At 34.8% G+C, this 27,824-nt stretch overlaps 1 protein-coding gene across 39 annotated transcripts in view; it reads left to right on the top strand.

Annotated features, from left to right (window-relative positions):
• The window catches only part of LOC127720582 (voltage-gated potassium channel subunit beta-2-like), a 64,193-nt gene that overhangs the window by 17,236 nt on the left and 19,133 nt on the right, over window positions 1–27,824 (top strand). For 5 of the 39 annotated variants that reach the window (XR_007990881.1, XM_052227209.1, XM_052227208.1 and 2 more), the window contains 7 exons: window positions 9,594–9,637; window positions 16,399–16,436; window positions 16,921–17,000; window positions 17,676–17,765; window positions 19,336–19,379; window positions 20,487–20,573; window positions 27,083–27,289. Coding sequence is in view for 38 of the 39 variants with exons in the window: in XM_052227209.1 (XP_052083169.1) it covers window positions 9,594–9,637; window positions 16,399–16,436; window positions 16,921–17,000; window positions 17,676–17,765; window positions 19,336–19,379; window positions 20,487–20,573; window positions 27,083–27,289 (590 nt within the window). In the remaining variant the exon portion in view is untranslated. Of the gene's footprint in view, window positions 1–9,593; window positions 9,638–9,706; window positions 9,719–9,748; window positions 9,761–9,790; window positions 9,803–9,832; window positions 9,845–9,874; window positions 9,887–9,917; window positions 9,929–9,955; window positions 9,971–9,997; window positions 10,013–10,081; window positions 10,097–10,126; window positions 10,139–10,163; window positions 10,179–10,205; window positions 10,221–10,289; window positions 10,305–10,331; window positions 10,347–10,373; window positions 10,389–10,436; window positions 10,473–10,508; window positions 10,515–10,550; window positions 10,557–10,634; window positions 10,641–10,835; window positions 10,851–10,886; window positions 10,893–10,968; window positions 10,977–11,139; window positions 11,145–11,172; window positions 11,187–11,222; window positions 11,229–11,253; window positions 11,269–11,299; window positions 11,311–11,337; window positions 11,353–11,379; window positions 11,395–11,461; window positions 11,477–11,503; window positions 11,519–11,586; window positions 11,601–11,627; window positions 11,643–11,668; window positions 11,684–16,398; window positions 16,437–16,920; window positions 17,001–17,675; window positions 17,766–19,335; window positions 19,380–20,486; window positions 20,574–27,082; window positions 27,290–27,824 lie in introns of those variants that run through there. The other 34 variants (XM_052227219.1, XM_052227217.1, XM_052227216.1 and 31 more) reach the window with 34 other exon arrangements.

The raw sequence follows: 27,824 nt of genomic DNA, 5'->3' as shown, positions 1-27,824 counted from the left end.
ATACAAACAACAACCACCGAAACTGGACCCCTCTCAGAAAATAGACATACAAACAACAACCACCAACACTGGACTCCACTCAGAAAATAGACAAACAACAACCACCAACACTGGACCCCTCTCAGAAAAAAGACATACAAACAACAACCACCAAAACTGGACTCCTCTCAGAAAAAAGACATACAAACAACAACCACCAAAACTGGACTCCTCTCAGAAAAAAGACATACAAACAACAACCACCAAAACTGGACTCCTCTCAGACAAAAAGACATACAAACAACAACCACCAAAACTGGACCCCTCTCAGAAAATAGACATACAAACACCAACCACCAACACTGGACCCCTCTCAGAAAAAAGACATACAAACAACAACCACCAAAACTGGACTCCTCTCAGAAAAAAGACAAACAAACAACAACCACCGAAACTGGACCCCTCTCAGAAAATAGACATACAAACACCAACCACCAACACTGGACCCCTCTCAGAAAAAAGACATACAAACAACAACCACCAACACTGGACTCTTCTCAGAAAATAGACGTACAAACAACAACCACCAACACTGGACTCCTCTCAGAAAATAGACATACAAACAAGACCCACCAACACTGGACCCCTCTCAGAAAAAAGACATACAAACAACAACCACCAAAACTGGACTCCTCTCAGAAAAAAGACATACAAACAACAACCACCGAAACTGGACCCCTCTCAGAAAAAAGACATACAAACAACAACCACCAAAACTGGACTCCACTCAGAAAAAAGACATACAAACAACAACCACCAACACTGGACCCCTCTCAGAAAAAAGACATACAAACAACAGCCACCGAAACTGGACTCCTCTCAGAAAAAAGACATACAAACAACAACCACCAAAACTGGACTCCTCTCAGAAAAAAGACATAAAACAACAACCACCAAAACTAGACTCCTCTCAGAAAAAAGACATACAAACAACAACCACCAAAACTGGACCCCTCTCAGAAAATAGACATACAAACAACCACCAACACTGGACCCTTCTCACGAAAAAGACATACAAACACCAACCACCAACACCAGATCCCTCTCAGAAAATAGACAAACAACAACCACCAACACTGGACCTCTCTCAGAAAATAGACATACAAACAACAATCACCAAAACTGGACTCCTCTCAGAAAATAGACATACAAACACCAACCACCAACACCAGATCCCTCTCAGAAAATAGACAAACAACAACCACCAACACTGGACCTCTCTCAGAAAATAGACATACAAACAAGAACAACCAACACTTGACTCCTCTTAGAAAATAGACAAACAACAACCACCAACACTGGACTCCTCTCAGAAAAAAGACATACAAACACCAACCACCAACACTGGACTCCTCTCAGAAAATAGACATACAAACAACAACCACAGAAACTGGACCCCTCTCAGAAAATAGACATGCAAACACCAACCACTCATACTGGACTCCTCTCAGAAAATAGACATACAAACAACAACCACCAACACTGGACCCCTCTCAGAAAATAGACATACAAACACCAACCACCAACATGGACTCCTCTCAGAAAATAGACATACAAACACCAACCACCAACACTGGACTCCTCTCAGAAAATAGACATACACACAACAACCACCAACACTGGACCCCTCTCAGAAAATAGACATACAATCACCAACCACCAACACTGGACTCCTCTCAGAAAATAGACATACAAACAACAATCACCAACACTGGACCCCTCTCAGAAAATAGACATACAAACAAGAACAACCAACACTGGACTCCTCTCAGAAAATAGACAAACAACAATCACCAACACTGGACCCCTCTCAGAAAATAAACAAACAACAACCACCAACACTGGACCCCTCTCAGAAAATAGACAAACAACAACCACCAACACTGGACCCCTTTTCAGAAAATAGACAAACAACAACCACTAACACTGGACCCCTCTCAGAAAATAGACAAACAAACAACAACCACCAACACTGGACCCCTCTCAGAAAATAGACAAACAAACAAGAACAACCAACACTGGACTCCTCTCAGAAAATAGACATACAAAAAACAATCACCAACACTGGACCCCTCTCAGAAAAAAGACATACATACAGCAATCACCAACACTGGACTCCTCTCAGAAAATAGACATTCAAACAACAACCACCAACACTGGACCCCTCTCAGAAAAAAGACATACAAAAAACAACCACCAACACTGGACCCCTCTCAGAAAATAGACATACAAACACCAACCACCAACACTGGAACCCTCTCAGAAAATAGACATACAAACAACAACCACCAACACTGGACCCCTCTCAGAAAAAAGACATACAAAAAACAACCACCAACACTGGACCCCTCTCAGAAAATAGACATACAAACACCAACCACCAACACTGGACCCCTCTCAGAAAATAGACATACAAACAACAATCACCAACACTGGACCCCTCTCAGAAAATAGACATACAAACAAGAACAACCAACACTGGACTCCTCTTAGAAAATAGACAAACAACAACCACCAACACTGGACTCCTCTCAGAAAATAGACATACAAACACCAACCACCAACACCAGATCCCTCTCAGAAAATAGACAAACAACAACCACCAACACTGGACCTCTCCCAGAAAATAGACATACAAACAACAACCACCAACACTGGACCCCTCTCAGAAAATAGACATACAAACAACAACCACCAACACTGGACTCCTCTCAGAAAATAGACATACAAACAAGAACAACCACTAACACTGGACTCCTCTCAGAAAATAGACATACAAAAAACAATCACCAACACTGGACCCCTCTCAGAAAACAGACATACATACAGCGATCACCAACACTGGACTCCTCTCAGAAAATAGACATACAAACAACAACCACCAACACTGGACCCCTCTCAGAAAAAAGACATACAAACAACAACCACCAAAACTGGATCTCTCTCAGAAAATAGACATACAAACAAGAACAACCACCAACACTGGACCCCTCTCAGAAAATAGACATACAAACAAGAACAACCACCAACACTGGACCCCTCTCAGAAAATAGACATACAAACAAGAACAACCACCAACAAAGGACCCCTCTAAGAAAATAGACATACAAACAACAATCACCAACACTGGACTCCTCTCAGAAAATAGACATACAAACACCAACCACCAACACTGGACCCCTCTCAGAAAATAGACATACAAACAACAACCACCAACACTGGACTCCTCTCAGAAAAAAGACATACAAACACCAACCACCAACACTGGACCCCTCTCAGAAAATAGACATACAAACAACAACCACCAACACTGGACCCCTCTCAGAAAATAGACATACAAACAAGAACAACCAACACTGGACTCCTCTCAGAAAATAGACATACAAAGAAGAACAACCAACACTGGACTCCTCTTAGAAAATAGACAAACAACAACCACCAACACTGGACCCCTCTCAGAAAATAGACATACAAACACCAACCACCAACACTGGACCTCTCTCAGAAAATAGACATACAAACACCAACCACCAACACTGGACCCCTCTCAGAAAATAGACATACAAACAAGAACAACCAACACTGGACTCCTCTCAGAAAATAGCCATACAAATATCAACCACCAACACTGGACTCCTCTCAGAAAATAGACAAACAAACAACAACCACCAACACTGGACCCCTCTCAGAAAATAGACATACAAACACCAACCACCAACACTGGACCCCTCTCAGAAAATAGACATACAAACACCAACCACCAACACTGGACTCCTCTTAGAAAATAGACAAACAACAACCACCAACACTGGACTCCTCTCAGAAAATAGACATACAAACACCAACCACCAACACTGGACTCCTCTCAGAAAATAGACATACAAACACCAACCACCAACACTGGACTGCTCTCAGAAAATAGACATACAAACACCAACCACCAACACTGGACCCCTCTCAGAAAATAGACATACAAACAAGAATAACCAACACTGGACTCCTCTCAGAAAATAGACATACAAACAAGAACAACCAACACTGGACTCCTCTTAGAAAATAGACAAACAACAACCACCAACACTGGACCTCTCTCAGAAAATAGACATACAAACACCAACCACCAACACTGGACCCCTCTCAGAAAATAGACATACAAACAAGAACAACCAACACTGGACTCCTCTCAGAAAATAGACATACAAATATCAACCACCAACACTGGACTCCTCTCAGAAAATAGACAAACAAACAACAACTACCAACACTGGACTCCTCTCAGAAAATAGACATACACAAACCAACCACCAACACTGGACCCCTCTCAGAAAATAGACATACAAGCAAGAACAACCAACACTGGACTCCTCTTAGAAAATAGACAAACAACAACCACCAACACTGGACCCCTCTCAGAAAATAGACATACAAACACCAACCACCAACACTGGACCCCTCTCAGAAAATAGACATACAAACAAGAACAACCAACACTGGACTCCTCTTAGAAAATAGACAAACAACAACCACCGACACTGGACTCCTCTCAGAAAATAGACATACTAACACCAACCACCAACACTGGACTCCTCTTAGAAAATAGACATACAAACACCAACCACCAACACTGGACTCCTCTCAGAAAATAGACATACAAACAACAACCACCAACACCAGATCCCTCTCAGAAAATAGACATACAAACAACAACCAACACTGGACTCCTCTCAGAAAATAGACATACGAACAACAACCAACAAGACATGGTCCAGATAGCCTGACTTGGTGCTGAAGTCACAGACTATGATGAGGTTCAAATAACTTTATGTGCACACAAACCTCTACCTTTGTCTTATCTAGACCATAATGTTGTAAAAGTAAACATTATGTTTTTCTATTGAATGATCTTATTTGCTTACCAATAGTGAATACCGTAAAACTGACCTCATCACAAATTTCTTAATGCCCCAGAGAATGACAGAAATAGAATACCTAATCTTGCTTCAACGGCTAGCTGGCACATGCAACACAATAACAAAAATAATGGAGCAGCATTGATTGAAATGCAGTTAGTCACTAATTATTTTTTTATTGTTCAGTTGCTGTCTTATTGACTTATATTCCACATCTCCTTTTATTCTTAATATTGTAAAATTTGGCTTGATCCCGTAAAATATTTTTACTGAACTAAACTTTGAATAAAATATATAATTATAAGATTTTTAAACATTATCCATTTGTTTCCATTATAAAAAAGAATTTCATAAATCAATTTCTAAGTGATAAGCTATCTAAAACACTGCTTAGTCAAATAAATTCTGCATAACCATTCTGGATTGTATGTCTTGCAAAAGAATACTAAACAATGTGTAATACATTTTGTACTGTAAATACCTTCTTTCCATCTATGTCATGTGATAATATTATCATTGAATGATACTAACAAATCTACAAGTACTTATTGTATCCATAAAAAATCATCCAAACTGAACAGTCCTTTTTCAAACCAAAAATACAGAATTCAGACTGTGTTTACTTAGAACTTATGTTAATTATGAAACCCTTAAAAAAAGAAGTAAAAGTTGACTTAACTCAAAGTCTTTGAGTAGAATCAGTGTAATATTCTACAACAAAGTAGACAGTGCAGATTGAAAGTCAGATAATTTTCTTTAAACAAGGCATAAGTGTTTTGTAATTACAATGTATATCTCTAGGTGTCTGTTTCTGTAGAATGATTGGCATGTTTTGACAGCTTTGATGTTAATTTCCTCCATGTAACCTACATGTGTTTCTGATTATATATAATTGTGGAATGGTATTCTAGAACCTGCTCATTTTTGCTTTTGATGATGTAGTTTGATATTCATCAGATCTATTATTGATTTTAATGACTATCTATCTATTAATAAATGTTTGCATCATTGTATTCATAATTGCAAGTATGAGGATGAATTCTAAAAAGGTGTTTGCGCACATATTGGGCTGAATTCTAATCGGGTGTTTTTACATATAAACCTTATATAAGAAGGATACCTTGTAGGGCGTGGTAAAACCTATCACTGAGGCCACCGTTAACAAATTCTTTGTTTGATGTTGCCTACCCATGCCTTATAGGGTTAGGTAGATAGGTAGGGATTTTATTTGGTTTTTGGCCAACAATAGAAGTTACAGAAGAAGAAGAAGAAGAAGATGTTTTATTTCCATCAAACTACCAGATATGTGCACACATAAGGCTGAATTCCTACCAGGTGTTTGCATATATCTCATTGAATTTAAAACAGGTGTTTGCAAACATGTCAGGCTGAAATCTAACCAACAGTTTGCACATACAAGGCTGAATTCTAACCTGATGTTTGCACACATAAGGCTAAATTCTAAGCAGGTGTTTTACCTGTATATACAATAGTAAGACTTAAAAGTACCTAGTTGTGGCTATAATGTTTATTAGGGCCCAATTGAATAATTAGCAGAAGGTCTTTTGTAATCGGCTAGACTTCTGTATGTCACAAATTGTTTCTGTTCTAAAGCTGTTTGGAGTCTAGTGATGAAACTTGGCATATCATTTACCACTACTAGAAAGTGTGTTCCATACAAAAAGGATACCTTGTAGGGCGTGGTAAAACCTATCACTGAGGCCACCGTTAACAAATTCTTTGTTTGATGTTGCCTACCCATGCCTTGTAGGGTTAGGTAGATAGGTAGGGATTTTATTTGGTTTTTGGCCAACAACAGAAGTTACAGAAGAAGAAGAAGAAGATGCTTTATTTCCATCAAATGGGCTCACAAGGAGCATAATATAATATCATGATAATATTATTTTTTACAAATATAATGAACAATACAGTATACATAGTTACAAACACAAATAAGAAACAACAGTTTTCACATATTCGTACATATATAGGAGTATATATAAAAACCTTCGTCTCAGGCACACCTCTAGAAAGTAACAAAATAAAAAGAATTCTGTGAGTAGGCTAAATATATCTAGCTTAACTGCAGGAGGCACCAAGGGACGGTGCTATATGGCATGGTGGGTGCATATTAAAATGTGTATCGGGACATTAACATGATTAATGATATATGGTAAGATATTGTAAGAAGTTGCACATAACTGGTATGTCATCCTCGTGCCTGATGTAGAGGAGTCAGTACTATTTAAAGTGACACAACTGCATGAGGCACCAAGGGACAATGCTAATTGACATGCCAAAGTGCACATATTACGAAAAGATAAAATATTACCAGTTTAATCAAGAAATATCACAAACAGAAAGGTAATAGTGCTTATACGATGTGTCCTGTACCCCACCATGCCAACCTCGTGCCTAGTGCAGAAAGCCTGATTTAAATATTTATCTTTCAAGTTATATTTTGTCTTCATCAACTAACTCACAGACAGATATCAAGATATCCAGATTCTCTACATTAAGAAGCCATATCAGTTTTTGGCTAGGAATCAAATGCATAAAGTTTGGGCATAGTGAGTTAATAGTGGAATTTAAACAATTTCTCTTATCTTGAGATGATGTACACGAAAATTACATGTTTTAGACAAGAAAACAACGTTAGAGCAGGAATTATCTTTAACAAAAAATTTGAACTGATTTGTGTCATAAAATTTTTTGGGTAGGCAGCTTTTTAGGTGGGTAGGTAGGCAACATCAAACAATCAAAATTTTATTTTTGGTCTGATTATTTCCTTTCTTTTTTAGAGAATTTATCAAGATTATTAAGGTTGGAAATCAAAACAATATGAAGATCATGTTTAAATGCGAAACCTTTTTATTGACTCTTATATAAGTGATTGATGAATCAGTAAAGTTTCTTCCTTCCATGGAGATAATCTTCATTTGCATGGAATAACCCTGGTAACTTCTGCAATTACATCAAAATTTTCATATGTACAGGTTGTGGGGCTCCCTGTTATGGCTCTACACTATACTTTAGTTTTAAATGAAGCTCTGATTTTACTTGATTTGATAAAAGTCTTGTATTGTTATATTTTTACTTCACTATGACTCTCACTGATCTATGACAATTAATAATTCAAGCTTTTGTTGTATAAAAGACTGTCTATATCATGTATATAGTGGTAAAAACGCCGACATGTCTACCTGTTGGCAATTAAAAAAGTTCACCTTAATTATTGATTAGAAATTAAATTCTTCATTTTTCATCTTGAGTAAGTGGCTCTTTATATACCATACTAGAATAACACATTTAACCGACATTGATTCTTTATACCATTCTAGAATAACACCTTTAACTGACATTAAATCTTTATACCATACTAGAATATTAGGTTTAACCGACATTGATTCTTTGTACCATACTAGAATAACAGGTTTAACCGACATTGATTCTTTATACCATACTAGAATAACATGTTAAACCGACATTGATTCATTATGTCATCTTAGAATAACAGGTTTAACCGACATTGATTCTTTATACCATACTAGAATAACAGGTTTAACCTACATTGATTCTGTATACCATACTAGAATAACAGGTTTAAACGACATTGATTCTTTATACCATACTAGAATATTAGGTTTAACCGACATTGATTCTTTGTACCATACTAGAATAACAGGTTTAACCGACATTGATTCTTTATACCATACTAGAATAACAGGTTTAACCGACATTGATTCTTTATACCATACTAGAATAACATGTTAAACAGACATTGATTCATTATGTCATCTTAGAATAACAGGTTTAACCGACATTGATTCTTTATACCATACTAGAATAACAGGTTTAACCTACATTGATTCTGTATACCATACTAGAATAACAGGTTTAACCGACATTGATTCTTTATACCATACTAGAATATTAGGTTTAACCGACATTGATTCTTTGTACCATACTAGAATAACAGGTTTAACCTACATTGATTCTTTATACCATACTAGAATAACAGGTTTAACCTACATTGATTCTTTATACCATACTAGAATAACAGGTTTAACCTACATTGATTCTTTATACCATACTTGAATATTAGGTTTAACCGACATTGATTCTTTGTACCATACTAGAATAACAGGTTTAACCGACATTGATTCTTTATACCATACTAGAATAACAGGTTTAACCTACATTGATTCTGTATACCATACTAGAATAACAGGTTTAACCGACATTGATTCTTTATACCATACTAGAATATTAGGTTTAACCGACATTGATTCTTTGTACCATACTAGAATAACAGGTTTAACCTACATTGATTCTTTATACCATACTAGAATAACAGGTTTAACCTACATTGATTCTTTATACCATACTAGAATAACAGGTTTAACTGACATTGATTCTTTATACCATACTAGAATAACAGGTTTAACCAACATTGATTCTCTATACCATACTAGAATAACAGGTTAAGCCAACATTGGTTCTTTATACCATATAAGAATAACAGGTTTAGCCGACATTGGTTCTTTATCCTTGTTTTATTTTTAGTTTGATGTTTGCATCACCAACATTTTGTATCCTGTGAGTATGTTAAATTTGTACAATAATTTTTTTCTTTCATTTCAGGTATCTTGGAAAATCTGGCCTGCGAGTATCTTGTGTAGGCCTAGGTAAGTTCTCATCTGTAAGAAGTTAATGTAAAGGCCTGAATAAGTTCTCATCTAGTCTGTGAATATCTTGTGTAGGCCTAGGTCAGTTCTGGTCTGGTCTGTGAATATCTTGTGTAGGCCTAGGTCAGTTCTGGTCTGGTCTGTGAATATCTTGTGTAGGCCTAGGTCAGTTCTGGTCTGGTCTATGAATATCTTGTGTAGGCCTAGGTCAGTTCTGGTCTGGTCTGTGAATATCTTGTGTAGGCCTAGGTCAGTTCTGGTCTGGTCTGTGAGCATCTTGTGTAGGCCTAGGTCAGTTCTGGTCTGGTCTGTGAGTATCTTGTGTAGGCCTAGGTCAGTTCTGGTCTGGTCTGTGAGTATCTTGTGTAGGCCTAGGTCAGTTCTGGTCTGGTCTGTGAGTATCTTGTGTAGGCTTAGGTCAGTTCTGGTCTGGTCTGTGAGTATCTTGTGTAGGCCTAGGTCAGTTCTGGTCTGGTCTGTGAATATCTTGTGTAGGCCTAGGTCAGTTCTGGTCTGGTCTGAGTATCTTGTGTAGGCCTAGGTCAGTTCTGGTCTGGTCTGTGAGTATCTTGTGTAGGCCTAGGTCAGTTCTGGTCTGGTCTGTGAGTATCTTGTGTAGGCTTAGGTCAGTTCTGGTCTGGTCTGTGAGTATCTTGTGTAGGCCTAGGTCAGTTCTGGTCTGGTCTGTGAGTATCTTGTGTAGGCCTAGGTCAGTTCTGGTCTGGTCTGTGAGTATCTTGTGTAGGCCTAGGTCAGTTCTGGTCTGGTCTGTGAGTATCTTGTGAAGGCCTAGGTCAGTTCTGGTCTGGTCTGTGAGTATCTTGTGTAGGCCTAGGTCAGTTCTGGTCTGGTCTGTGAGTATCTGGTGTAGGCCTAGGTCAGTTCTGGTCTGGTCTGTGAGTATCTGGTGTAGGCCTAGGTCAGTTCTGGTCTGGTCTGTGAATATCTTGTGAAGGCCTAGGTCAGTTCTGGTCTGGTCTGTAAGTATTTGGTGTAGGCCTAGGTCAGTTCTGGTCTGGTCTGTGAATATCTTGTGAAGGCCTAGGTCAGTTCTGGTCTGGTCTGTGAATATCTTGCGAAGGCCTGGGTCAGTTCTGGTCTGGTCATTGAGTATCTTGCGAAGGCCTAGGTCAGTTCTGGTCTGGTCTGTGAGTATCTTGTGTAGGCCTTAGTCAGTTCTGGTCTGGTCTGTGAGTATCTTGTGTAGGCCTAGGTCAGTTCTGGTCTGGTCTGTGAGTATCTGGTGTAGGCCTAGGTCAGATCTGGTCTGGTCTGTGAATATCTTGTGAAGGCCTAAGTCAGTTCTGGTCTGGTCTGTAAGTATTTTGTGTAGGCCTAGGTCAGTTCTGGTCTGGTCTGTGAATATCTTGTGAATGCCTAGGTCAGTTCTGGTCTGGTCTGTGAATATCTTGCGAAGGCCTAGGTCAGTTCTGGTCTGGTCATTGAGTATCTTGTGAAGGCCTAGGTCAGTTCTGGTCTGGTCTGTGAGTATCTTATGTAGGCCTAGGTCAGTTCTGGTCTGGTCTGTAAGTATCTTGTGTAGGCCTAGGTCAGTTCTTGTTTGGTCTATGAGTATCTGGTGTAGGCCTAGGTCAGTTCTGGTCTGGTCTGAGTATCTTGTGTAGGCCTAGGTCAGTTCTGGTCTGGTCTATGAGAATCTTGTGTAGGCCTAGGTCAGTTCTGGTCTCGTCTGTGAGTATCTTGTGTAGGCCTAGGTCAGTTCTGGTCTCGTCTGTGAGTATCTTGTGTAGGCCTAGGTCAGTTCTGGTCTGGTCTGTGAGTATCTTGTGAAGGCCTAGGTCAGTTCTGGTCTGGTCTGAGTATCTTGTGTAGGCCTAGGTCAGTTCTGGTCTGGTCTGTGAGTATCTTGTGTAGGCCTAGGTCAGTTCTGGTCTGGTCTGAGTATCTTGTGTAAGCCTAGGTCAGTTCTGGTCTGGTATGTAAGTATCTTGTGTAGGCCTAGGTCAGTTCTGGTCTAGTCTATGAGTATCTTGTGTAGGCCTAGGTCAGTTTGGTCTGGTCTGTGAGTATCTTGTGTAGGCCTAGGTCAGTTCTGGTATGGCATATTCTGCTTTGATACTTTCCTAAATGATTATAATGGGCTGTTGGTTATTCATGATATTTGTATTTGAAGCCTTTGTACACACACGATTTTATGAATGAATTGCCAGTTTGCCAATTCTTAGAATTTATCAAAATGTTGCATGAAGTAACAAAAATATCTGCACACTGTCCTAGAAACTACTAAACAGAATGACTTCATATTTGGTTAGAAGATTAATAGTGATGAGAAATTTTGTCTACAGTAGAAAATTGATCAAATTCCATTTATTTTTCTCAATTATTCCTTTGAAAATATTTTGTTATTATATTTTCTTGCTTTGAATTTCAAGATAAAAAATAGAAAAAATTTTTGGATATTTCCCAACATTTATATTATATTTATATTCTGTTATGACATATCCAGCAGATTGATGAATGATTTCAGCTTACAGTTTTTGAAGAAATTTTACAACCTCTATTAAGTAGTTATTTTATGTTCTGCAGTTGCAATGTAATCTTCATTTTATTCATTTTACGACAGCTAACTATTAACATATCACATTGATAATGCTGATTTTCTCTGTTAATGTCATTATGTATAATCAACAGTTTAATTGAGTGTCTCAAGATGCAGCATGAAGTGCTCCAGCAGTTTTATTAGATGAACATTAGCTCAATAACTTTTGATATACTGTAAATTAAGAAAAAATTATTGTGTACATTCAATATTATGATTGTTGAACAATTGACACACAAGCAAGTTTAAAATTATTGCAATTTCAAGAAAAGGTGCATAAAAATATCTCTATCAAAATTTAAAATGGGAGTTTTTATTTTTGCTACACCTATCTTATTACAATTTTCACAATAAAAAAACGTTACAAAAATTTCTGGACTTACAATATGAAATGACAACTTTGCAAGTCTTTTTTACATTATTGGTTTGATACTAGAATGTTGGTTGTTAAGTAACAGAAAATTGGGAAATAAACTGTTTTATGTTGAGATTCTTGAAATTGATTAAAGAATAAGAAATGGGATTAGTCTAGGGAATGAATTCATTATCTTTCCTTCATTACATACAGAATTGCTAATTGCTAACTTTAAACAACATTAAGTTTTAACCAACACACATGAGGTTTAGAGGCTACATTCAAGGTTTAGAGGCTGTGTGTCTGATCACAGTCAGAAATAATTAAACTATTAAATGTCTTTGTGAAGTTACCTCACACACACAGTATAAGATAAAGTACAGGATTGTCTGAAGAAAATTGGTTAATGTTTTATTAAGTAAAATTAGACATATTTTAATAGAGTTCTGTCAGTTTAGATTTAAGTTATGTCTAATTAAATGAAACATGGTGCTCATGTAGTTAAACAGTTTAAAGTGTTTGAAAGTCTGGTAATTCTTCATATTAAGAATGTTTATGTGCCTGTCTTTATTAAGGAATCTTGCCAGTGGTTTTCTCTGTCTGTCCATGTTTTTTATGGAGAGTTGGATGATCTTATCAAATATTAAATTGTCTCTGAAATCTATTCCAAATTTGCTTTAGGGATCAGGACTTCTTAGAAAATGTAGGTGCTTATCTATTGTTGATAGCCATGTGTGTATTTGTGTCAGCTTGTGCCATTGAATTGCTGTCTTATTGACCTTAATCCCAAATCTCATTGCCTTTGTTACTTGTTATTATTTTTTTTTAATGAAGGCTAGGAGATATAATTTTTTGGTGACAACATAAAATCTTAAGCAGAAAGGCTGTAATATTTGTTTGCAGCATATTTCAATTATAGGTTTACATAAGGGTTGTATATTCCAAATTAAGGGTTTAAACCCAGATTTTCTGTTCAATGAACATGGAATTTTACCAAGGTTACCACAGCAGATGTGGGCCTTGGCCTATGATTGAAGAGGGGTAGTATAATCTGTGGGGTTATCTGGTCTGTGTGTCCTTTCTTCTATCTAATGAACCAGCTCCATGTGAAAATAATCAAATGTAAAGCAAAAAAAAAAACTACCATGTTAATGTAAATTTCTTGAGTTAAAATGAAATATTCATGTGCTCATTCTAAACTATTCATACTATATTGTTTTGTTTTATTTTATTATTAAGGATTCTTTATTTACAAACAAATTGTCTTTAAGTCCTTGACCTGATTCTGAGAATGAAGAGTAGCCAAACTTCAGACAGGTCAGATTTCTTTCTGATGCCTGTTCAACATTATTCCTCTGGCACTTCATTTTTTCCAGCAATCAGTTTTGATCTATTTATAATTGTATTTTCTACCTCTCTGTGGTTAATAAACTGATAACATCTGCTTTCATCAATTACTTTCAATCAAAATGAGATATTTATAGTTAAAATCAACAATTGTCGCCAGAAATAGAAAAGGGGGAATTTTTGGAACCATGTTTCTATTTTTTTAGTTTATGTATATAACCTGTTTCATATTACATTGTTTGTTTATATTCGTAATAGATAATATAATTGACAGATATGCAAAATGAAGATTAATTGATAAAAGTTTCATTTTGTTGATGAAGTTGTTTCTTCCCTTGTCATTGATTTTTACTTTTCAGCGTATATAGTTTATTTATTTATCTTGATCGACTGAACTTAATAATATGCAGACAAGTTTCTTTGTCGTTTTTTGATATTGTCACTGTTGCAGAATGAAAAAGAGACTATGCCTGCACATAATGTCACAAAAATAAAAGTCTGAAATAAAATTCAGTGCATGAATGTTATTTTTTGGCATTTTAAGCTAAGAGTTATTGTCACTAAATAATCAGTAGGCAAACCAATTATGTCTCTGCATCTCAAACATAGAACTTTTTTTTTAACTCTATGCTGTGTTTTTTACTTGATGCAGACTCTGGCAGATTAATTTTTCCAGAGTTTAGAAAAAATGAAAATGTCTCTGCGTAGAAAACTTGCAGCATCATTTGAACTTGTGCCTCATGACTGACGTCTTTTGGCCTTTTTCTTCACTTAATCTCAAAGAAGACAAAAGTAATTAATTGGTGTTGTTGTTTTCACAGCAGTATTTTGCCTTGAACTCTAACCTGTATTATTTTAAGGTTTTAATCACCAATGTTATTCACTGAACCACTGAAAGTTGATTATCTCATTAAAGAGTATGACAGGTAGCTGCAATTTACTAGCCTGTACAAATAGTTTATCTGCAATCTATTGACATGTGTTATATCATTGTACTGCAGAGAAAACAACTTAAAGACTGAAGGATGCTCATTTTTTTTGCAAGAACAAGCTGCTATAATTGCACTTTTGTTCTCTCTAATCTGTTATTAGACAATGTAGCATTGGGCCAATAGACTATGTTCATATAACCGACATTTGACTCAGTGGGTAGGACATCCTGGTACTTGGTCAAGTAAGAGCAACTTAAAGAAGTAAAATCAAGCTTACAATAGGTACAATTTGGGCGGAAATTTATCTGTTTCATATTTTCTATAAACGACAAAATAATCAGAAAACAGTAAACTTTCCCCCCAAATTGCACCGATTATATGTTTGATTTTACTTCTTTTGGTTGCTTTTACATGAACGAGTACATGGATGTTCTCCCCACAGAGAAGGTAACCTGTCGAAAAATTTATATAATCCGGAGTCTAATGTCGGTAATATGAAAATAGTCTATTGATCTAAGTACTTCAACAGTGATAACCAGACTGTCAACACGGAGGCAGATGTATTTGACTCTGATCTTTATTGACAAGAATTGCCAGTTTTCCTGTCAAAAGTTGATAGTTCTCTCTGGGTATTCAGGCTTCCTTTACTATTAATAATCTATCTTTAAAATTTTATTCTACGCTAGTACTATCCTGAACTTATTTCACAAATTCTGAAAACATCTTTTTCACCTGTAATGATAAAAGGGTTGCGTTGTTTTTTATTTGTAATATTAATTGACCAATTTATTATTTTGTATACTATATTATGTTGCTCTTGTTGCACACAATGGTGCCTGAGTGTACTAATAAATTTGTAGATTGATTTACCAATGCAAACTGGCCACTATAATATTTAACATTCAATCAATGACATATTAATATACTTATCTTATTAATACAAGTAATGTGTTTACCTGTTGCAATAATTTGAATAAGAAAAAATCAGACTTCAAGAAGATATATCATGTATATGACCAAGGATTTCTTACTATTTTTGTCGAGCCTGAGTTGTTGCAAAGGGGAGACATAGCAATCCTACTTTCAGTCAGCCTCATGGTCATCAACATTTAAGTTCAGTCTGTGGTTAAACAATATTTAGACATCAATAACTTTGTCAAATTTTTTGGAATTTTATACCATACAGTTAACTATAAATCTCTCTCAGTTGAGTAGTGAAACAATTTAGTATAGAAAATAAACTATTGTAGAGATCATTATAAGATAGAAATCTTATTACTAGAATAAATTAGAAAAAAGATTCATTGTTGTTTTCTTAACATGCATTGCACAATATTTTCTGGACAAAGTAGAAACACACATCTTCAGTTTTTCAGCAGTGGACAAGTTTCCTCACCCTATAAAATCAATCTTTATCTCTCAAAATTAAGACAGTTACTGTGATTTAATTTAACAGTGATATCATAAGATCTGATGTCAACATATTTTTCCTAAATTAAAAACATCAACACTAAATTGATATGTTAACAATGTTTTTCTGTTACCTCTTTATAATTTTTTTTTCCAGGAACATGGGTGACCTTTGGAGGTCAGATAACAGATGATGTAAGTACTGATATTGAGTGATACGTCTATTTCCATGTTAGAACAAAAAGGAATCAAAGTTGAAACATTTTAATAACTCAGAATTCAAAGTGAAAGAACTGACACTGAAGTTAAATAATAAACTGCATACTGTAATAAAGAGGTGAGAAGTGATAAGGCTGACAATAGGTTCTCAGTAACCATATATCTGTTTTATGATTTCAGAACAAATTTTTATTACAGAATTTCAAATAATTCAGGACTATTGATATATGTGAGAAAAGGTTATGGTTCATTTTACAATTTCTGTTTTAGAGTTAGTGCCCTTGCTTCACTGAAACATTGTGATTGGGGTTACAATGAATATAAGTGTGACTCAAAATCTCCCCACCTTTTTGTTTATTATTATTTTATAAAGTGTCTAGTCCAATATGTTATATTACCTTGCCAAATTCAAAGAAACCAATTTTATTTAGTATTACCTAAAGTAAGTTTTATAATTCAGATGGCTGAAGAGATTTTGACCTTGGCATATGAAAGTGGAATTAATTTCTTTGACACAGCTGAGGTGTATGCAGCTGGAAAGTAAGTAGAACCACAGTTACAGAGAAAAAATTGACACACACAAAGTGAACAATAATGCCAAACAATATTAGTTGGTGGTAAGTTGTCAATATTTCACTAAATTTTGTCTATAGTATAATATTGTATGTGATCAATATAAAGCCATTGTTTTCAGTATTCATGATACATGTATTGAACATTTTTTGTTTTACTGTTCTGGAGTAATGGTCGTTGGTAGATTTTAAAATGGCACTTAACGTTGTTTCCATGCAATTACTTATGCACTGTAAATGCTTTCAAATTTCTATATGTTGTTACTGATGACAAAACAGGGGTCCAGTTTGATATTGACTATTTTCACTTTTCCCATTCAGGACATATGATCATTTATAGATTTGAAAATAGGCACAGATTGAAGCAGGCCAAACAAGACTGAAAGCACTATACACTAGAATACATCAATTTCATTTGTATTATCTGCCCTCTTAAGTTCAACAATGGTTACACTATAATGCCAGGAAAAGTGTAATAATCCTCAACTTTAATAAATGTCATTTTCTTCTGTTATATACATTGTGGGAAAGAATAACCAAAGTTATGAAAGTGCAAGAAGAAAATATAATCAGTAGCCTTCTCATAAGATTTCAATTGTCCTAGATAAGCTTCATTCTAAATATTCTTATTTTACTATTTCAGGGCAGAAATCCTGTTGGGAAAAATACTGAAAAAGAAAACCTGGAGAAGGTCAAGCTACATCATATCAACAAAACTATACTGGGGTGGAAAGTAAGTTAAAGTCATATGAAACGAGTTTCTTGTAATTTTAATGTTATCGAAATTATTGAACCAATGAATGCATATATACTAAACTAAGTCATGTATGCACAATTTTTATATTTATTAAGAATCTTATAACGTATTATAGACAAATAATATTTCATTCACTAAGTGTTGATCGCAAGCTTTCGTTGTGTTGCTGAAGTTTACAATCAACACAGAGCATGTGGAAAACTTGACAAATAAGTGAATAGATAGAGCCATGACATTTTTTTCATGCTTTCCCATTTGTTAATTAAATTTTCCTTAAAAGTTGTTAAATGATTTGTTGTATTAAATTTGTTCTTTTAGAATCAGTTATTACTATTTACCTTCAAGTGCAGGTTTGTTTACATTCTTTCATCATGGTTTTCCCCTCGCACTTGCGCTTTGGGGTGGTCAAAGTTCTAACGAGAGGTCTTGTAGTTAAGGTCACTGCATACGGGAAAATATCAACAAATTAGTGTACGGGACGACAATAATTCAATAGCAGTACATTTTTGAATATTTTGATAACATAAAGGATTTTCTTTTACAAGAAAGTTTTCGTACACTTGTTTTATAGAAAAACTTAGACATTCGAGTATAAAAAAAACATATTCAACATTTTTTTTAAATTTGAAGTTCCATATGACTTTAAAAGTATAATGGTGTGGAAAGTAAGTTAAAACTATACTGAGGTGGAAAGTAATTCAAGATAAATATTAGCTGAAAATGAAACAATATCCAAATAGATAGATTTAAAACTAATAACAAACTCACTTTAAACTCTTCACTATACAGAGATCTTAAAGGCATACAATACAGTAGCAAGGACAGATAATAATTCTTCCAAATTTTACTGGTTTTCTAAATGTTGCTAATGACAATTATCCCAAATTTGCGGAAAAACCACTTACATTATCAAATCCTTTACATGAAATTGAAACTATTTGCAAAGGAAAACAAACCTGTTGTATATTTAAGCACACGAAATATACTTGGGGACATAAGATTCGAGGCAAATAAAGACTGTTTACTTTCCTATCTTCAATGAATTTGTGTAGTGGTTTAGTGTACAGCGGAAATAGTTGCACGACTATGTTGCATAAAGAATACACTGTGAAGGTATATTTTGTTTTTGCATATTTCGATAGTGCATATCTAAATTGTCCTAGAGTCAAAATTTTAATGAAAAATCAGTGAGAAATCTTTTCTGTATTGTAGACCATGAAAAGTTAGTCATATTATTTACATAGTCAAGTTAAAAAGTACCATTGATGATGAGTACTGTGGATTAATTTATTCTTGTGGGCACCAATTTTTGTGGATTGAGGAAACATTTTATTTACTTGGATATTTGATTTTATGGTTTTGCTGAAGTCTGCATACATTCCCTAAAAAAACACTTAAATTTGTGGTTCACCTTCATCCACAAATTCAGGAAAATTGGTATCCCACGAAAAATAATGAAACCACAGTATATAACTTTGGTCTTAATGTTATACCAGAAGAAGTTGAAAATGGGAATAACTTTTTGTTTTTGCTAATTTCATTTCAGAGCAGAAACAGAAAAGGGTTTGTCACGAAAACATATTATTGAAGGTGAGATCACAGTTTATTGAATCGAGCACAAATTATTATGCTCGTTGAATTATTTTATATCAGTTCTCTTCTTTATATTAGCAAACTTCTGAAAGTTTTAGGATTTTTTATCATAAAAAAACTTATATATTGATCCCTGCACCAACAGCAATTGTTTTAGATTAATTACTACATGAAAATTTGTAATGAGGGGTCTGGTGGTCTAACTGATTAAATTTGAGTCTGTGGTTGATTGTTATAAAGGAGGAAGAACGGGGCTAACTGTGACTGTATAATTTACTATGATCTGATTTTAATAGAATTATAGTTTGGATTTATGAGGTTTATTTGACTTATTTATTAATAAAATGATGTTAAATTTAAATGTTTTCTGATCATTAATCCATCTGGTGAACAATTTTAGATTTGGTCTTTGTTAGCATGCTTACTTTCACCATTCTAGGGCTGGGACCTTTATCTGAAATACATAGATTACCAAAAATTATAGCAAACAACAGCATATTCAACTTTAAACCTATCAAAGTTTCACAAAATTACTTAATTAATTTTTTTCCTGTTGTGATGCAGGTAGTTGACATGAATATGGATTATAAGACTTTTACCATAATAATGATCTGTTGAATACAACAGACTTGACAGAGAAAACTTGAAATTATTTTGATGACACAAACTTGCATTCATTTTGCATTATATATAAGAATAAGAAGATGCGGTATGAATGCCAATGAGACAACTCTCCACCAGAGACCAAATGACATAGAAGTTAACAACTATAGGTCATCGTACGGCCTTCAACAATAAGCAAAACCAATTTCACATAGTCAGCAATAAAAGGCCACAAAATGACATATGTAAAACAATTCAAAAGAAAAAACTGTCGGCCTGATATATGTATGGAACAAAGAACGAAAAACAAATATGATATACAGCAACAAACAACAACCACTGAAATACAGGCTCCTGACTTGGAACAGGCACATACAGAATGTTGCCTCAAATGCATTTTTCAGTAATTTCACGCTTTGATTCATTGTTGTTAACTATGAGGTGTTAGTGTTGATACATGTACATGAAGTAATTCAATTTCTATCACTTTTTATATTTTAGGTTTAAAATCTTCATTAGTAAGACTTCAGTTAGATTATGTAGATATAGTATTTGCTAACAGACCAGACTCACACACTCCAATGGAAGGTATGTGTAGGGTGTTCTAATTGGCAGTTTTTAGCTCACCTGACCCATAGGGTCAAAAGAGCTATATTCAACACTTGGCTTGCTTCTTTCATAGATATAATGGGACACTTGGATGATTTATACTGCATACACAAATTCTGTAACCCCCTATAATTTTCAAAATAAAAAACTAAACAGAAGTTTTAGTGTTGATAACATATGATTTTAAAAGAAAATTCGTAGGACAGGTTTTTAAGAAAAAGCAATTTAAAATAAAATAATTAAATAGTTTTATTGTGCCCACTTCCCCTTTTTCATCTGTATGTCAGTACATCCAAAAATTGGTTTCCATGGTCTAACTTTAATTTGCCTTACCACCTGTTATGTTCCTTTATAAATGAAAAAAATTGCTGAGTTTGTCGTTTCCACTCTAACTTTACTTTTGTTTGAATTTGGCAGGCTTCACTTTCACCGTTCTCAAGTTATGTCCTTTATAAATGGGAAAAATTCTGAATTAGCAATTTTGTAGCTAATACGAGGGAGATAATTTACTCTATCCCATGGCTCAGAGGGAAACAATGTTTTGAATGTTACCCTCTCGTGCAAACCAATAAAAAAACTATAATTTAAAGGACAATGAATTGAATTTACATCGATAAATCTAAGTTTTTGCCTCAGAACTTTTCATGGACACTCAAAATGAAAAAAAAACACATCTTGCTTCACTTTTTTTGTTTTTCTAATAACTGTTCTATACATTAAAATGTTCATAAAATAAATAAGATAAAATCCAAGAACGAAGAATCAACACAACAGCATTCATTTCTTTCAAAAGTTGACGCGAATATTTTTTCTCTCCAAAATGTCACATGAACCTACAAAGTTCAACTTTTACCAGGCTGAACCAGGGCTTCCAAAAATTGTTTGAGCCAGCCGGACATTTCATATCTTATCTCGATTTTAAATCCCTTTAGACTTAGTAAATTAGGCAATTATGATAATCAGTTAACCAATGATTGACATTAAAATGATATTAAACTTTACTTTGGTATAAATTTGATGTTCTGACGTAAAGTGTTAAATTGAAAGTGCAGCATTCGAAGTGTTCAACATCAGCGTACTAATTCTGCCTAATTCCGCTTTAGACTCTTTATTTGTGCAAAATAACATTGTCAAAACTTTACTTTCGTTTTTAAAATCACATTTTCCTAATGCCGGATGTTGACTTGACAATGGTAAATCATGGATCAGAGACAGATACGTAATATCCGTGTATGTTTACGATTGAGTTAATAGCCTTTTCAAGTAATTTCTTCATGAAAATACTCGAAATGAACTTAAGATAAAGGTATCAATGATATTTTTAGCATTATTGAAGAATTAAGATGCATAATTAAATTTCCCACCAGTGCACAATAGACAATAGACACATGCACACACATGTACTAGTTCAAACAACGTGGTTCTGACGATTATTCGTTTAAAACCTTTTCAAATTTTTCATCAAATCATATTTATTAACGCATTTCTTATAATTTCAATCTTTTAGACTAAATTAATTAGATGCAACCCGCTGAAATGTAAGAAAATAACTTTGAATACCCTTAGGTACCCCAGTATTTAACACGATGTACAGTGTTTTTAAATATAAAAATGAATATCATACAAATTCGAATTCATTTATAAATATTCTTATTTGAAGAATTATTTTAAAATCTAAGGATATTTTTTTAAAACTGAATGCTCATTTACAATAATATCTACAAAGCGTAATTAAATAGGATGTTGTTCCATACTCGCTTACATGTTTGACCTCGTTTATCTGATCACCTTTATGTCCATTGTTATGCATCATCAATTCTATTTATTAAGACAAGCTAAGGTCTCTCATCAAAGGTAATGACCTGTAATCAGTGAATGATTTATGGTTTCAATATTACTTATTGAAGGGATAATTGTTTGACAGCTTGTTGTTTTTAGGCAGTTAAGCTGCCTTATGCGAGCACCCTAGATTTGTGTTCTACCCAATAAATGCTGAAATACGTGCCATTGTTATTATCTAGCTGGCTATTATGTTATTTATAACTAATTGGACATTTTTTTAATACTTTTATTTCTGGAATACAAAAAATATGACCAGAAAAACCTTAAATGATCGTCGAACTACCCAAAACTTTTGAAGTTGCACATAGGAAGTAGTGCTCAGTAGAAATCCGTACGTAGTTAATTATCCCCTGTGCTTTTAGCTACGATGTCAAAGAACAATTGTATGAAATATTTCATCGCCGAAAATCGGTAATTACAAGTCGTTTATATTTCCCAAATGGCAAAATGCGCAGGAATATTGTTCATGTACAACAAATCTCTATGATAGAGGAAATAAAGTTATATAAGTGGGTGGTAATTTCTAACTTATCTTGCCAAATAATGTTGTTGTTATTTTGTGAATGAAACGAGGTCATGAAAACAGATGCGGAAATCGACGTTAATGGGATGTTTTAAGTAATGTGGACAACTCGTCCCAGAGATAAGTCGGACCGAATCCACTCAAACCGTCTAAGAAGACAACTTTGGCCGTTTGTCAGATTTACTTAGGGTTTCATAAAATTTTAGACTAACATGTCTAGCGGAGCCATTTATCTTTTGTTTGTGCATTGGGGTCTATTTAGGGGTATTTGGAGGGGCCTGAAGAAGGGAGGGGTTTACTATAGAACCCTATGGGATTTTATTTTTTTTAATTTTCAAATGACTATTTCTCAAAAACAGTAGGTAATAGACACATGCAGTCTTCAGTAATGAGAACAGGACAATACAAAAAATCAACCAAAATATAGGGTGAGTCCCTTGGGGTCATCCCAACCCCCTTCAATTTGAAAATGTACTCTTATTTTGTAAACCGTCGCGATCCCCACCCCTAAACAATATATATACTTGAATGGGACAATAAAAGAAATCAAATGAAAATAATTTGGGGGAGTCCCCAGTGTCGTCCCACCCCCTCCTGTTTGAGAACTTGGAAATGGTCAAGATCCCCACCCCTAAACCATATATATTCATGTATGGGACAATTAAACAAATCAAAAATGAAATATAGAGTGAGTCCCTGGGGTCACCCACCCCCTCCTGTTTGAGAACTTGTAAACGGTCGAGATCCCCACCCCTAAACCATATATATTCATGTATGGGACAATATAACAAATAAAATGAAAATATATGGGGAGTCCCTGGGGTCACCCCAACCCCTCCTGTTTGAGAACTTGGTAATGGTTGAGATCCCTACCCCTAAACCATATACATTTATGTATGGGACAATAAAACAAATCAAATGGAATATAGGGGAGTCCCTGGGGACACCCCCGCCCCTCCTGTTTGAGAACTTGTAAACAGTCAAGATCCCCACCCCTAAACTATATATTTTCATGCATGGGACAATATAACAAATCAAATGAAATATATGGGGAGTTCATCGGGTCACCCCACCCCCTCCTGTTTGAGAACTTGGAAATGGTCAAGATCCCCACCCCTAAACCATATGTATTCATGTATGGGACAATATAACAAATCAAATGAAATATAGGGGGAGTCCCTGGGGTCACCCCACCCCCTCCTATTTGAGAACTTGGAAATGGTCGAGATCCCCACCCCTAAACCATATGTATTCATATATGGGACAATATAACAAATCAAATGAAATATAGGGGGAGTCCCTTGGGTCACCCCATCCCCTCCTGTTTGAGAACTTGTAAACAGTCGAGATACCCACACCTAAACCATATTTATTCCTGTTCATCATTTCAAAAAGATTTGAATGACATACAGGGTCAATCTCCTTGGTGTCACATATGCATATCACTTTACTAGACCAAACCAATATGAACTGGACTTTGCCCAATGTCAGGAGACCATGGGAATGACGAATTATGGGGGCTTTGTTTGGGAGACTTCGTAACGGCATCTTGTTACAATTATTTCTTGTTTATTATAAAAAAAAATTGATCCAAAAAATGAGTCTAGATTATTGAATTTACTTTGCTTATTAAATTATTTCTGGGCCTATAATAATTTTCATTTATGGCTCACTTTAAAGAAAACATATAAATCTTTCAAGCAGTGTAAAGCCCGAGAATGTTTGACCAACTGTTTTATAATCACCTGTCATTTTATTCCAAACTTGGTATGGAGTAACATCATGCACTTGGGGGTGAAGATGGGGGTCATTTACATTGATATATGAGTTGCTTTTGAAAACCTTGATGAAATATTAATTAATTTGCCTTAATAATCAATTCATTTAATGAACATAAATGTACAATATACGAATGTTTAATGTTTGTTCTTTCAAATCTTAAAAAAAAATTGAAACAACATTGCCACAGTTTTCATCATTACGTTTGCCTTGGTTTTTGGTTAACTGTCTACAGCGCTTACAGTGCTTTGATTTAAATAAAAGAACAAATGTTTTTTTTCTACTTTTTATTGATGTACCAAGGCCTGCATTTATGTACCCAGAGGATTAGACTAACTGAGACACTTCAAAGTATGAAATATGCTGCATCTGTTTAATTAAACCCAAATATGACCAAATATCTTTGTGAAATAGATTGCCACAATTATAAATTATAATGCCCAAACGGACATTTTTACTGATCGATAGTTTGTAAAAAAAAGTGAAATGACCGTTTTATGAAAATGCCTTGAATAACAAAAAGTGGCAAACCTATGATATTTGACCGTCTGAGGCTGAGAGCAGCCGGACTTTTTATTTAAATTTCGGTCAAGTCCGGAATATATGACCGTTTTGGAAGCCATGGGCTGAACAGGTGCAGATTTATTTGTAATATATCTATGTGCATCCTATGCATTTGTATTTCTTTCTGAAGAATATTCAACTTGCTTTATCTTCATGGGTGTAAAAGTTACTTATATAATTTTTTTTCCATATTCATATGCAGTTTCACAGACTCTTGTCGCTTGCAAAATTTCAAAACTATACTGATATTATCTAAATGAACTTACTTTTTGTTGTAAAAAATGTTCCACGAGCAAAATTATCCATGGTTTAAGCCAGGTAGTTCTTTGAATTTCAACGTAATGGTAATTCTATGCTCCTGCTGAAATGCCCATATTGTTGAGAGATGTTATTTATGCATGCATGTATAAAATGGAAATGCATCAAATGATATTTTTTTAATTTATTTTATTATTATTTTCAGTGTTCTCCCCAGGATTTTTTGATAGCGCTGTGGTAAGCGCATGATTTTCGACTATTCTCAGTAACTTTGTCGCGGCGCGCAGTTCGTTTGTAATGGGTTTATTATGATGTTTTAATACAATATGCTGCTTATGTTTGCTCTTGTAATGTTGTCTTGATGGTAGTTACCCATTTGTTTGTAAATGTTATTGTTTGAAAATAGATGAAGAATCATTTTTTTATCTCCATTGTAAATTTAGATAATCAAGCAAAAATAAGTACAGAAATAAATTCCATGAAGGGTCAACACCACACTGGTGATGTGAAAATTTCTTAACAGGTGATATAGTATGTAGGACCCACATTGACAATTATGTCATTGTCATTTTCTGTGTTGGGTTTTGTAACCCACTGGAGCAGTGTACTATTAACCTAATGATGTTTGACAGGAGTTGACATTTTAGAACATTATGAATATGATTTCTCATTTTTCTGATCACCATTTTATTACATTCGTATGGCTTCTCCCAAGCTGGACATCACAGGCACTTGTTTCTATCTATGGGAAGGTCGACAATCCATATGTAATTACATATGGATAGTTGACCTTCCCATGGATAGAAACAAGTGCCTGTGCTGGACATTGAGGAAAGTGAATTTCTCAAGTCTACATCATGTACATGTAATATCGATTTGGGGGTTTGCTTTTCTAATCATATCCCCCCAATTGTTTTCAAATGGTAAAATTCATTACTGTAGTATTGCTGATTAATCATTTATTAGTTCGATTAGGTGATAATTAATACTTCAAAGACTTGCACATTGAAGCCAATTTAATCGTTGTTTAAATTAATTGTTTAATCAAAGTTCGTAAAACAATTTTGTGAGTATTGTCGGTAAAGGGGTCAATTTATTTCATCTTGTTCATGCTTATTCCATTCATATTTGCTTCTTTATATTCTTTTTAATTAAAAAAATTGATGATAATGTTGATTTCTTTGTTTATTTTGATCTTGCAAAGACGCCATTTTGTAAAATTTATTAAACTGGTCCCGCAATGTTACTTTATACTATGCAAATACATTCAGAAATAGTAAACCAGACGATCATGTGATCGAAGTAAAAGATAAGTGGAAAATTTTTAAAAAAAATAAATAAATCGAAAAAAAAATATAGCGACATGATTGATTTGGATAGCACTGTGCTCAGTTCAATAGAACAGCGGAAAATTGCGATTGCGCTGAATACCGCAGCGCTAAAACGGCCTGGGGAGAACACTGTATTTTTGTTGTGAGTGAAATTAATTATTATTAATCTAACTGCTGTATTTTTCTTTTAGAAATTGTTCGGGCTTTCACATATGTGATAAACCAAGGTTGGGCTATGTACTGGGGTACATCACGTTGGTCCCCAACAGAGATAATGGAGGCCTATTCTGTAGCTCGTCAATTTAACCAGATCCCTCCAATAGCTGAGCAAGCTGAATATCACTTGCTACAAAGAGAGAAGGTAGAACTACAAATGCCAGAACTCTATCAGAAAATAGGTATGGGTTGTCACCTCGCATTGTAAGGAAATCACATCTTCGTCTAGACTATGCAGATTTTGAGTTTGACGTATTGCATAAGACACGTTTCTATTGTTGAAAATTGTATGTTGTCTTCTCTCCAACATCACCATTTTATATTTTACACACAAATTTTCAAGCATTAAAACTTTTTTGCTAATATCTCATTTATCATCAAGCAAATTTAACAGTAGATGATCTATTTCTGTACTCAGAAATGACATAATCCACAACAAATTTTTAGTGAAAACTTGATTCTAAAAGGTGACCAATTTTGGGAAACAAAGGAAACGCGTATTTGTCATATAAGATAATTTTTTTGACTGATCAACTCAAACTTTTCACATTAAAAATATGTAAATCATCAAACTAAAAAAACTAACTTAGTTGCTTTGGTTTGAGCAACTTTCCAACATTATGTAGAAAGTAAAATAACAAAAATACTGAACTCCAAGTTAGAAGTTAGTAACTATAGATCACTGTATGCCCTTCAACAATGAGCAAAACCCATACT

This window comes from Mytilus californianus, unplaced genomic scaffold (assembly GCF_021869535.1).
Source record: "Mytilus californianus isolate M0D057914Y unplaced genomic scaffold, xbMytCali1.0.p SCAF_11, whole genome shotgun sequence".
Lineage (NCBI taxonomy): Eukaryota > Metazoa > Mollusca > Bivalvia > Mytilida > Mytilidae > Mytilus > Mytilus californianus.
This window is presented reverse-complemented; position numbering and strand designations above follow the sequence as displayed.